This window comes from Castanea sativa, chromosome 8 (assembly GCF_040712315.1).
Source record: "Castanea sativa cultivar Marrone di Chiusa Pesio chromosome 8, ASM4071231v1".
Classification (NCBI taxonomy): Eukaryota; Viridiplantae; Streptophyta; class Magnoliopsida; order Fagales; family Fagaceae; genus Castanea; species Castanea sativa.
Window position 1 is genome coordinate 36,763,523 of NC_134020.1, and position 13,045 is coordinate 36,776,567.

Below are 13,045 nucleotides of genomic sequence, written 5' to 3' on the forward strand. Positions count from 1 at the left end.
AATCACTATTTTGACCCTTACACATGGGTCTAACTTAACTAGATGGTTAGTTTAAAGTTAAGGTACAAACTTAGGAAAAAGAGAGTTAATATCATACCAAAGACCATTTCAATTTAGCAAAAGAAACGAAATATGCCAATATTGGTTAATGTCGATGTACCGTTTTAGGATTAACACATTTAGATGCAAACTTAGGAAAAACTTAGGAAAAAGAGAGTTAATATCATACCAAATACCATTTCAATTTAGCAAAAGAAACGAAATATGCCAATACGGGTTAATGTCGATGTACCGTTTTAGGATTAACACATTTAGATGCAAATACACATTGCATCTGAATGTGTTAATATTTCGGTAATCATCATGAGCTAATAATAAACAAGTCTAAATCTAAGCACCCAAATTGATCTATGAGCACGAATGATTTTTTTTAGCTTGGTTTAGAAATACATATACATAAATACTATTTTTTTTTTAAAAAAATCGATTCCAATTATCGATACTAGCATTTGACATACATATGAGTCACTACGGACGAAAGCTAACAAAAAGCAACATCTATATCGAGATGATGACTCCTCTTCCATTTTCAAGCGGAGATAGAATCTTGAACCGAAATCCTCCATTTTCAAGCGGAGATAGAATCCAGTGTCACTTTTTTTGTTAGATAGCATGAGCAATTGTCGAGGATTCTTCTTGACTTATTCTATTTAAAAATAGGAACTCCCTCAAGAAAACTTTGTTTCTTCCATCAGAATTAGCCAAACTCTGTGTCTCTATTCTCTAGCTGTCTTGCAGTTGTATATAGTAACATGAATAGGATAAGACAATGATTTTTATGAAGAATGAAGAAGATGCTCAGCTTTGGTTTTAACAATGGCTACAAACCTACAACCTTAAAACCCATCATCTCATTCCTTTCGGATATACCATATGCGCTTGGAACTTCATTGATGTTCTCCTGGAATCACCACTCTTCGTATTCTCGTATATTCATTTTATACTTGACCTGTTCAACTTTAATCTTTAAAGGCATTTAGCTAAGCAAGTTTCAGTTCTATTTTCAATTTTTCTTTAACCTTTTGTAAACTTACTAAAAGTTTTAATTTTCTATGGTTGCCCATTTTCCACACATTGCTTACACTTCAAAAATCTAATACCAAAAAGTGAAAATAGAAAGATTGTCTAATACTTCAACCGATGATGATGACTCCTGTGTCCTCTTGCTGTAGGCTGTATGTACTACAATAGTATGAATATCAATCTTTTTATACTGCATTTGTTTTCTTTTCCTCTCTAAATTTGACAAAAATAATTGTAACTCAAGTAAAGAGTTTCGAAACGATTAACTATTTCCATGGAAGCACAGAGGGTGGTGGTGATTCAGGATGCATCAAGAGAAGTTAGTTCAAGCGCAATTGGGCGGGCACTGCATGGCCTATCACTTTCGCCTGGAGATAAGCTCACCCTTCTTGCAGTCATTCATCAGGTTAAAACCCCTAGTACGTTATCTATCTTGGGAAGCAGAAAGCTTTGTAAGCATTCATGTTTTTATCTCCTGAAAGGAAGGAAGAAAAGCAAATCAACTAAAAGAATAGAAATACAATGTATAGAGTTCTGTCAGTAGTTTAATCAAGGCGAAACTACACTATTGGTCCCTAAAGTTTACCTTGTGTGTGTAATTGTTCCCTCAAGTTTGAAGCGAGCACAATTAGTCCCTTAAGTTTTAAAACTGAGTTGTATTGGTCCTTTTACTAACTGCTATTAACGGTGTTACTTACGTGGCTAATGGAACAATGATTTGGCATTTTTTTAATGACTTGGAATGTTTTTAATTAAAAATTTTTTTAAAAATAATTTCCACGTACCTCTGATATTTGTTTAACTTAAGGCAAGGAGTGTTCACATGTGTACAGTAGCTTCAGGCGTGAGTTTCTCGAGGAGAACTTGTCAAGGCTAGGGTTGAAGAAGCTGAGCATTGAGGAAGTTCACAAAATGCCATGGCAGGACCTCGAGGACGAGATCCAATGCTGGATCAAAGCTGCTAATGTCTCTCTTCGAATTCCTTCCCTAGCGAGCGTCGACTCTACGATCGCGTCTTCTTCGGCTTCTCCTCCGCTTCCAATCTCTCTTTCATGTAGGTCTGTAGAGGATCGACGATTCAGCTCTTGAAATTTGCCGATGCTGTTGCTATCGAAAGCCGGAGCGGTTATTCAAAATCCTTGACGTGTTCGAGACTCTGAGAGATTTAATGCCAGAATTCGAGTCTATGTTTTCCGATCAGTACTGTGTGGTTTTAAGGAACGAAGCTATAACGATTTGGAAGAGGTTAGGTGAAGCGATTAGAGGGATTTTCATGGAATTAGAGAATTTGATCCGTCGGGACCCGGTTAAGGCCGCTGTACCAGGCGGCGGTCTCCTTCCAATAACTCGATACGTGATGAATTATCTCAGAGTCGCTTGTCGATCTTACCAAACCCTCGAACAAGTCTTCGACGAGAATGTGGTTCCATCAAAAGGAGTGTCATCCTCTTCGTCTTCTTCGTTGTCAGTTCAAATGGATTGGATTATGGAGCTATTGGAGGGTAATTTGGAGGCAAAGTCGAAGATTTACAAGGACTCTGCTTTGTCCTCTGTTTTCATGATGAATAATGGGAGGTACATAGTTTAGAAAGTAAAGGATAGTGAATTGGGCGCCTTATTAGGAGAAGATTGGATTAGAAAACACAATGCCAAGGTGTGGCAATGCTACTTGAACTACCAGAGAAGCTCGTGGAATAAGGTTTTAGGAGCATTGAAAGTAGACAGTAGCTCGTTAGCTCCTAATGCGGCCTCAAAGACATTGAAAGAGAAATTTAAATTGTTTAATGTTTACTTTGAGGAGATATGTAAAGTTCAAACTAGTTGGGCCATTTTTGATGATCAGATGAGGGAGGAGTTGAGAATCTCGGTAACTAAGATATTGTTGCCTGCGTATGGCAACTTTATTGGGCTATTTAAGAATGTACCTGAACTAGGAAAGAATGCGGATAGACTTATTAAGTATGGTGTGGAAGAAGTGGAGGCTCGGATTAGCGACTTGTTTCAAGGTCGTGGTGGCCGGAAATGAAGGTAACCCACCTTCAAATGCTCACCTCCTCTCTCCCATTCTCTCTCGTTGTGGGTTTTACAACAGATAGAAAGTATTTATTTTGTTCTCCATCGGTGGCACCTAGGGATTTGGTCTCCACCGGCGGCAGCTAGGGATTTGGTTTCCACCGGCGGCTAGGCATGTGGCTGTCAATCTCTCTTCCCCTTCTCTCTCTCCGTCATGCCTTAAGTTAAACAAATATCAAATTTGTTTTTAATCAAGTCAATGCTTTTTCAATTTGTGGAATTTTTTTTTTTTAATTAAAAATATTTAATGTCATTAAATAATGCCAAAGCCAAATTATTGTTCCGTTAGCCACGTAAGTAACACCGTTAATAGCAGTTAGTAAAATGACCAATACAATTCAGTTTTAAAACTTAAGGGACTAATTATGCTCAAGAGACCAATTACGCACACATGGTAAACTTCAGGGACCAATATTGCAGTTTTGCTTTTAATTAATTACTTTCCTACACTTTCTTTTCCTTTCTTTTTTAGTGGGGTATGGAAGCAGAGTGGACTCCAGTTCAATGTTCGGAGCAAATGAGAGAATCATTGGCAGGGAAGTAGCTAGGAAGAAGAATGAGTATCAAAACCACATAGAACTTGTTGAGATTTCTAAGCTGTATGAAGCAAAACAGGTACTGTTGAGATCAACTACCAGAATCTAAGTTTTAGAACTTTAAAATGTCACTGTTATCATATCATACAATTTTATGGAAATTAATTAAAAGTCAATCTATATCATTGTGAATTCAAATATATGAATTTGATTTTGCAATTATAGACTGCTCATATTCAAATTCAAATATATATACAATGACACCTAGCTAGCAGATATGATTAGCCAAATTATAATCAATAGTCTCATGAAACTCTCCTTGCAGGCAGAGAATGTCAACGTATAAGTTGCCTTCAATTAAATAGAATTCTTGATAAAATAAAATGAATTGGTACTGGAAAACATAGGATAAACCTCATGCAACAATTAAAGAAGCTAAACTATTTAATAAAATATGAAGAGACAAAGGTGAAGAAGTATATGGTTGTCAAAATCCCGATCTGGATCCTACGATTTTACGATCTCACCTGTCCAAAACGATCTGGATCTTTCAAGGATCTTTGCAATTGTTCAGGATCGGTAGGATCACACGATTCTGACAATCCCAAACGACCTTTATTTCTTATAATGTTTTTTAACTTGACAGAAAGCTCAATTGGACTTAAATGAAAAATAAAATCCTAATAAACCAAGTTTTTTCACTCAAATGTATAAAGAGTGTCAGTTGGACCCAAATAAAAAATATTCCAATAGTGTCATGTTTTGAGATTTTTGGCATTTTTAAATGATGCTTACAAATGGATATAGTGATGTATGGTAATTATATCAATGAATATATAATTTATGTGATTATTTAACATACTAATGTGTATTTTTTGTTTTTTTTTTTCAAATAATGTAAGATCTTATGATGCACGATCTGATCCTATGATCTACGATCTCACCTACTTCCCACAATTCTACGTAGAATCCCGATTTTGACAACCTTCAAGCAATGTCTGTTTTCTTTTTCTTTTTTTAAAAACGGATTTTCTAAGAAATATTTGCTTACAAATTTATCAATCATTTCTAAGTATATCAATAAGTTGCCTAAAATCCCCATAGTATTGCTGAAAAATTTTAAGAGTTTTCCATGATTTTTCCTTCAATTCCCCCAAGGTTTTGCCCAGAAAAGGACAGGGCCCAGACAATTGGCTTCACACCTAAAACTGATTTTGACGTGGCTAATAAACTTCAACTTGCTTCAAACAAAGTTCCACACGTTTCTACTAAGGAAGAAGGCATATCTTTGGAGAACTTTTTCCAATGCACTCTCATAGTTCATAGCAATTACATGTGAGTAGTCCACCTTCTAGACCTTACTGACACTAATCAATTAAATTAAGGTGGGTTGGTTTCAGATTTATGAGATGCATCTGAAAATAGAAATGGGAATATATGGATGCTTCTGAAGGATAATCGCTCTGAAAATTCATCATGTATTCAAGCCAGAGTGAAATATCAAGCTGCAAGATGGTCAATCTCCCTTGAAGGATACAACGGTGCTTCTTATCTTTGGTCCTCGAGTCCCCACAATATGTTATTTATATTGCATTAATTAAATTATAAATAAATAATATTTTATATGACCATATGAGTGCTATTTTGCCCGTTTAAAAATATTTTGTTTTAAAATTCATATTTGAAAGAGGAAAAAAAGAAAAAAAAAAAAGAAAAAGGGAAATAATTCTTTGGGCATGGTATCGTTTTGTTCAGCCACTCGCCTACTAATTCCCCTCCAGAAACACATCTCTAGGACTACAAACACATCTCTAGGACTGAAGTAGCGAATGGACCCAACAAGACTGAGGTGGACTGAAATGGGCCTAATAGGATTGAAGTGGACTGAATGGACTGAACAAGACCAAAGTAAATCAAAATAAATTGAATAGGTTGAAGTGAATCGAAGTGGTTTGAATGGACTGAACTAGGAGAATTGGGGGGCGTTGATTTTGCCAACATATTAGTTAAAAAGCTGCACTTATCTTTAGCCCTCACGGATGCAGAAATGGCTTTCTTAATGGCCAACCAAGCACCACACCGGGCAAACTTGTTTATGGTCAATCAATAACTTTTAACATTTTTAATTTTTACATTATACTTTTACATATTTTTTTATTAATTTTTTATAATAAACTCCAATCTTTATTGGAAGCAGAAAAAACTAAAAAGAATAGCAATATGCCTTACAAAGATCTTATAGTTGCAGGTTTCTCAAAAAAAAAAAAAAAGATCTTATAGTTGCATAATTGCACTATGCAATTATTTCAATCATCCAAATCCATGTTGATATTATTATTATTAACACAAAAGCATGCCATAAAATTCATTTTATTGATATTGCATTAATTAAGCATGACTTATGAGTTATGAGTACTATTTTGCCAGCTTAAAAAAAATTGTAATAAAATTCATCATAAATTAATCAATTTTGTTATTAATAATCCCCAAAAATACTACTTTTAAAAAATAAATAAAAAAACCTATTTGATTTTTTTTTTTTTTTTTAGAAAAAAAAAGGTTAACAAAGGAAATTATATAATTCTCAATGAACGGTGTCGTTTCATTGAGCACTCCAGAACCCCAATAGTGCACTGCAAAGTGCAAACTACAAACACACCCCAAGCCAAGCCAAGCCAGCCCAAGGGTTTTGTTTGGGTTTTCGACTTTTCGTTTTCCCTCTGAACCTGAACCTGAACCTGGCCGACTTGTAGTTGTAGTTGTAGTTGTAGTTGTAGCTAGTAGCATTAGCAAAACAGCAAGCCAAATAAATTTTTTTTTTTAAAATGTGGTATCTGTGTATGTTCTTCCACAGATTGTTAGATTACAGAAAAGCAGAGGTCGAATCTCTAGCACAACTCTTCTTAGACGACAACGACAAGTGGTCTTCGTTGGAGTGGAGGCTTCCGCTTCATCACCACCCTGACTCTCCTTTCCATTACGTCGACCTCCCTTCCGAGGATGTCGCTCGTAACATCGCCAATCGAAGTACTCATCACCCACCCCTTAACTATGTCTTTGTCTTTGTCTTTGTTTTTGTTTTTGTTCTACTATTTTCAATATGCTTTTACAATTACTCCATTTTACCTTGTTGGGGTTTGGTAAATTGTAGGTATACTTGTGAAGGGCATGTATGAAATTTGGGGAGAAGGGAGTAGCTATGAAGAATTGGAAGAGTGTATACGGAGCTATCCAGATGAGAGGAAGTTGCCATATTTGGAGCCTGGAACCACTTTCAAAATTACTGTTGATAGCTTTGGGAAAGTCATTAGCTTCCAAGACCAAAATGATCGAATTCAAAGATTTACCTACATTCCTTTCAAGGTAATATGTTAATGCTCCTGTTCATTGTTGTTTTTTTTTTGTGATTTTAGTTTTCGAGTTTTAGGATAGGCTCAACCCTGCATCACATAGTTGAATTTTCCGTCATTGTACGCGTATTTCATTCCTTGTAGTTCATGAGTTATTCACTATATTATTGATGGGTCTGTGAGAGGTCATGGTAGGCAGCTTTAGGGTGCGTTTGGATAAGCTGTTGCAAAACGGTGTTTTGGGTTTAAAATGAACTTTTGTAAAAAAAGCTATAAGGATTTGCTGTTACAAAATGGAGTTTTGGGTTTTAAAAACGCTCTTGTGGGCTCCTAAAAGGCCTAACCAAATGGACCCTAATCCCCAATTTGTTTTGGAAAGGCTGATTGCCGAACTCAAACTCACGACTGGTTGCTTTTGGTGGAAGGCACTTGCCAGTTGCCATTGCGCCAAGGCTTGACCTCTTGCATTTTGCTTAGATTGAAAAAGAAAAAGTAGATGTCTTTTTGCAAAAATAAAATTCCTTAATGTTTCTTTATAAACTCAAAAGAGAAGGTGTGATACATATTTATACATGTATGTATCTATGTTTTAATAATTGTCATTGGTAGCGGTTTTGCTGACCTATATAGGCTGCAGGGTCAAGTTAATTTGAAGAATCCAGACCATAAGTTTTGGGTTATGGAAACTGATGACTATGGATCCAGTAATGGACTTCCACCAGTTGATGGAAGGAGAATCTTTTTTGGTCGGGAAGTTGGGGGTGCCGATAGGAGCCTTTTGCCAACGTATCAGTTAAAAAGCCGCAATTATCTTGGCCCAACTGCCATGGATGCAGAAATGGCTTTCTTAATGGCCAACCAAGCATTGGCCACACCGGGCAAACTTGTCTATGACCCATTTGTTGGCACTGGTAGCATTCTTGTCGCTGCAGCACACTTTGGAGCAATGACAATGGTTTGTATTTCTTGCTCTTTTTCTGAATTCTGAATCATTTGAACTATTTGCATGTAAATACTTTTCTTTCAGTATGAACTGATGTAAATTGTTCAGGGTGCAGACATAGACATTAGGGTAGTTCGTGATGGGCGAGGCCCTGATTGTAATGTTTGGAGCAATTTTAAGCAGGTATATGTGCTTTACAATTTTGGATTTCGAACTTCTTTTAGTACTTTAAAATGCTTTCCGTTATCATCAACAGACAACTAAAAAGGAGAAATTTGTAGGTTGAAACTCCCTGGTGTGACTAAAAGTCAATAATGAGACTTTTTAGTCCAATAATTCTAGCTAATCCCATTCTTTTTGCAGTATGGGTTACCAATGCCAGTTGGTCTGTTGAGGGCAGATAATAACCTTCCTCCATGGCGCCCTGGATTGAAAGAGGTCATTTCTTGCAAACTTTCTTTTTACTGTTTTATATGAGTCATTACCTTGTTTGTTTTCTTGTAATTTATACGGTTCTTTTTCAATTCAAAATGCGTCCTTAACCTATCATTTATGCTATGCTATTCAGAGTTTTGAATTGTTTCATTGTAACTGCTTTTCCTATGATATTATTTAATACTTATTATCATTTGAGTGAAACATATCAGCATACTAACTTTTATTTCTTGATAATGACGTTATGATAGATTATTAATTTTGATTATCGCAAACTGATAAAAGCAATGAGACATGGCATTATGTTAAAGGTCCAAGAAGACCTATAGTTGCATAGCACTTGATTCTCTTGTGGTTTGATATTTTGTATTTTACCATTGTGATTCTCCATGGAGCCCCAACTCTAGCTGAGAAGTGCCCTCCATCCACTCCCCTTTTCTGTGATGATGGTATGAGTTGGGTTTGCTGAATAGCAGTGCAGTCATTTTGATTATGGACATTTACTACTCAAAGACAAAGTGCATTGAACCTTTTTCAACATCTAATAAAGTATATAATATGATAAAATTTTAGCAGTTTGTTTGGTGAATCCCAATGGCTAGTTCTTTCAAAATGTTTCAATTTGGTGATTTCATAGATGCTGATGTTTGGCAGGGTTTATTTACAATTTATTACACCCACCTTTTTTTTCCTTTGAAGTGTAATCACAGTATTTGCTCTTTCCTTTAAGATGATTTTTTCTCATTTTTTTTCTGAAGATTTGATGGTAAAACCATGAAATAGCTGATTTAAGGGATAACGAATGTGCGATTTTGAGTAATTTAATGAAATTGATAAAACTGTAAGTTTTGTTTAGTTAGTAATAATTACTGTGGGTAAAATTCTAAGGCTGAATATAGGCCTGGCTGAGGATAATAAAGTGGTTTATCATTGTCAAAAGGATAATGGCTAGATGTACTATATAATACCGTTACTTCATTTATGTCCATGCATTAAGATTTATTATTTTTTACTAGATTAAGCCATGAGCTGGATTCTAAATGAATGAGCTGGGTGATCAAGCATTGCATTTTCTTTCGTTGGTGTCACTGATTTTTACTGGATGAGTAATTGATATGTATGACTTACTTCAATTGATGTTACATATATTAGGGTTCAGACCTGGTTTTAATGTGATATTTGCAAATATGGGCATGGATGAAGTCTTCCTATTTAAGTTGGCTTCATGCCTTCTGAAGATATAATTTCATGCTACGTCACTTACAGATCAGCACACTAGGATTTATCACTTTAATTTGGCAATTTCCCCTATCCAACGTAACAGATCTGTAGGGAAATGATTCTGTGTCTAAAAAAAAGGAAAATTTAAGAAGAGAATGTTAGATAAGAATTTGAATTTATAGATTGTTCAATTATTTGGTGCAAGGACCAAGCTCAAGAAGATAAATAAGATTTTCTAGTAATTCTAGTGAATAAGGAGATAGTTTACAACAAAGTTGTATGTTTGCTTCTCTCTGTTCTGTTGGAAGCACCTGGTGTAATGATGAGGAAATAAAATCAGTTTGGATCATGAGACTTTGGCAGAGATAAATGGGCTAGTAGTATCTATCTATATATGTGGATGACGTTGAGAGTCACATTTTGATATGGAGATCATATAGTAATGTTTTCTGTGAGTGAGTAATCAATGTTAAACTCATGGCAAGGTATTCAAATATGGAATTAATGGATATGCCCCAAACTTGCAGAAGCATGGGCTATCTATTTGAATACTCTCCTTTGATTAAATTCATCCCTCCTCTTGGAGCAGAGTGTTCTAATTTAATTTTTGGTAAATCCAGATTCCAGACTGTATGCTAGGGAAGCTGATAAGATCATAAGATGCCTTGATGTGGCAGTGCTACTGGGTCACCTAAAAAAACTAAGGGTATTTCACCTGGCGTTGCTTAATTATATGTCAAACTGATGATGCTCCAATGTGGTGGTGCATGGCATTAGAGGTAACGTGTGGGATGGTGATTGTGACCCTTGACAAATATACCATGTACCATGGTAAGAATAGGAAGTTCCCTATATATCAAATAGGGTAAATCTAAGATGTTCAACTGTGCTATACTGTCCTAGTTTTTTTGCCAGGTAAATAGGGGGAGATGCTGGTGGGGTTTGAATTCCAGTTCCCTGGCTCTGCAAGAGGTGTTGATACAACTGGGGTATTGCTCAAAACCCATGCTATACTGTCCCAGTTTGGTATCATTCAAACCTCATGCCATACTGTCCTAGTTTGTACTAATATCTTTTCTCTCCTGTCTGTAAAGCTTTTGTATTTTTATTTAAGAGGCCTTAGATAAACTTATGATTCATGGAAAGCTAACTTAGTTTTAATTGGAAATTTGGAGTTTGGACAAATTTCAATCTGCCAGATTCATGGAAGGTAGTTTCTTCCCGAATGGCTACTTCTTTCCAACAGAATTTAGATTTATATAGAATGTTTCATATTGACAGCTTTGGTTTAAATTAGCCAGATTCAGTAAATGCAGCTTCTTCACTCTTTCCATAGCCAGTTTTAAGAAACTGATAATAGCACAGGAAGTTATCAAAAAGGGGTCACCCAATGTGTGCCAATTATTCATAAAAAGGCTTACTAGCCTCTCTTTTTTTTTTTTTTTTTGCATTTCATTGTGAAATAGTATATCAATTCCTCATTCAGCTTTATCTTGTATTTTAGTTACCCACATGGACTTATCACAGGATTTCACCCTGATGCTTGGGGAAGAAAATGACTAAATATGTTGACCTAGAACTAAATTTTGATGCTGAATAAACCATAAGGCTTGAGGGTGCATTATGATTTTAAAAGTCTAGACAGAGAAGAAGGCATGTAGTTCCCTCTACCTTGGTGTGGCAATGTAGACACTGGGGTACCATCCTATCTTCCCCTAATCTAATGGATTTGTGGGGTTCTTATCTGCATTAAGAGTGCATGTTAAAGTTCATGAGCATGTTTTGAATGGTTTATTGGGCTCATGGTTGGGACTTGGGAAGGTCAAATGACCTGTGACCTGAATGTAGCTGGATGTGTGAATCATTTTGACATATGCAATGATGTTTTTTTTTTTTTTTGGAACATGCTATTGTCATTATTGCTGCAATCTTTTCACCTTTTGAAATTGAAGAATTTCAAGTTGTTTGTTTTGAACAATCTGAACTTACTAGGTTCATTTCATTACATTGGGTTGACGGCTCTATCTTTCAAATTTAGCTTCTTAACTTGATTTTTTTCTGCTTCTTGTTTAAGATGAGACTTGACATGAAACTGTAAGACTTATGGTGGCATTTTATGGTCCTTTTTGCCAGGAATCTTATTGCCTACTTTAGAATTTGTAGCTCTACAATTTTATTTTCCATTCAGTTTGCTGCATCCTCTGTGCTGATTCATATGCTTTGCTGTTAGATATTTGATGCAATAATCTGTGATCCTCCTTATGGAGTTCGTGCTGGGGGACGTAAATCTGGTGGACGTAAGTTGCTGAAGGGGACTGTGGACCCTTATACCGTTCCTGATGACAAGAGGACAGACCACATACCATCCACTGGAGCTTACAGCTTAGTCGAGTGTGTCCATGATTTGCTTGACCTAGCTGCTAGGATGCTTATAATGGGGGGCAGGCTTGTTTTCTTTTACCCTGTATTGAGAGAAGATGATCATGTAGAAAACCATTTCCCAGAGCATCCGTGTTTCAAACGGATTGCTACTTCCGAGCAGATATTGAGCTCACGTTATAGCCGTGTATTACTGACCATGGTCAAGATAAGTCCTTACACTCTGGAAATTGCAGAGGCAGCTCGGATAAAACATATAGATTTCAGGGAAAACCATCTGAAGTGGTTAGAAGATGGTAATCTTCATTCTGCAGTTTTCAGTCCAGATCCTCAGTTAACTGCCACTGGTGATTCTAAACTCAGTAAAGAACCTAAGCCAAAATATAGAGGGAAATACGTATAGGCTTGAAAATTGCCTGCTTTCAAAAGCTGTGTTAGCTTGAGCAATTATGCCTGCGACATTTATATGGCCTTCCATGTATCTCTCATATTTGAAGAGAGAGAGAGAGAGAGAGAGGGAGCTTGATGCATCCCTTATTAGTTTTCCTTGTTTTATGGTCATTTGTATTTGTAATTTACCATGGTGATTAAAGCCAATATGATGCACCTCTTGTTTTCAAATTTTAGCTAATTTTGATGAACCCTCCAACTGGCGTGTTATCAGTTAAAAGTTAAGCTACAATTTATTTTGCACCACTTCGGGAATCAACCGCTCCAACAAAATAAAGGAAGGGGAGTAAGACTGTCTATTATGAGCTCTCTTAAACTCTACAAATGGGAGTTATGTATTTTGGGAACCACTCAAAGTGATCACTTTTGGGTTGTTTACATGATATGCAGACATGCATGGTGTTGCAGTCTTTTTTCATCTTGTGGTCACCAAAACCACATTTGTGAGTCTGTAACCGAAGTTTTTTCCCTGTGCTCTTCCTCTCCGTGCAGCCTAGGAAGTCACCTTGTTGACCTTACCAGTATAAATTGGGTATCTCTTGTATTGCCACGTTTACTTTTTGAAAGTTCTTACT

At 36.2% G+C, this 13,045-nt stretch overlaps 1 protein-coding gene and 1 pseudogene across 1 annotated transcript; both read left to right on the top strand.

Moving 5' to 3' along the window:
• The first annotated feature begins 1,357 nt into the window (after window positions 1-1,357).
• Window positions 1,358-3,197, top strand: LOC142606266 (exocyst complex component EXO70B1-like; annotated as a pseudogene).
• A 3,099-nt stretch (window positions 3,198-6,296) lies between these two features.
• Window positions 6,297-12,715, top strand: LOC142608401 (uncharacterized). Its single transcript, XM_075780175.1, has 6 exons — window positions 6,297-6,719; window positions 6,844-7,055; window positions 7,680-7,997; window positions 8,094-8,168; window positions 8,349-8,423; window positions 11,872-12,715. The coding sequence occupies exons 1-6, from the start codon at window positions 6,518-6,520 to the stop codon at window positions 12,421-12,423; spliced, it is 1,434 nt and encodes a 477-aa protein (XP_075636290.1). The 5' UTR covers window positions 6,297-6,517; the 3' UTR covers window positions 12,424-12,715.
• Window positions 12,716-13,045: the final 330 nt, after the last annotated feature.

Excerpts from the sequence above, each read along its gene's own strand:
- LOC142608401 (XM_075780175.1), top strand. The coding sequence starts at position 6,518 with ATGTGGTATCTGTGTATGTTCTTCCACAGATTGTTAGATTACAGAAAA. Across the intron at positions 7,998-8,093 it reads ACTTTGGAGCAATGACAATG|GGTGCAGACATAGACATTAG; the intron begins GTTTGTATTTCT and ends TAAATTGTTCAG. Across the intron at positions 8,169-8,348 it reads TTTGGAGCAATTTTAAGCAG|TATGGGTTACCAATGCCAGT; the intron begins GTATATGTGCTT and ends TTCTTTTTGCAG.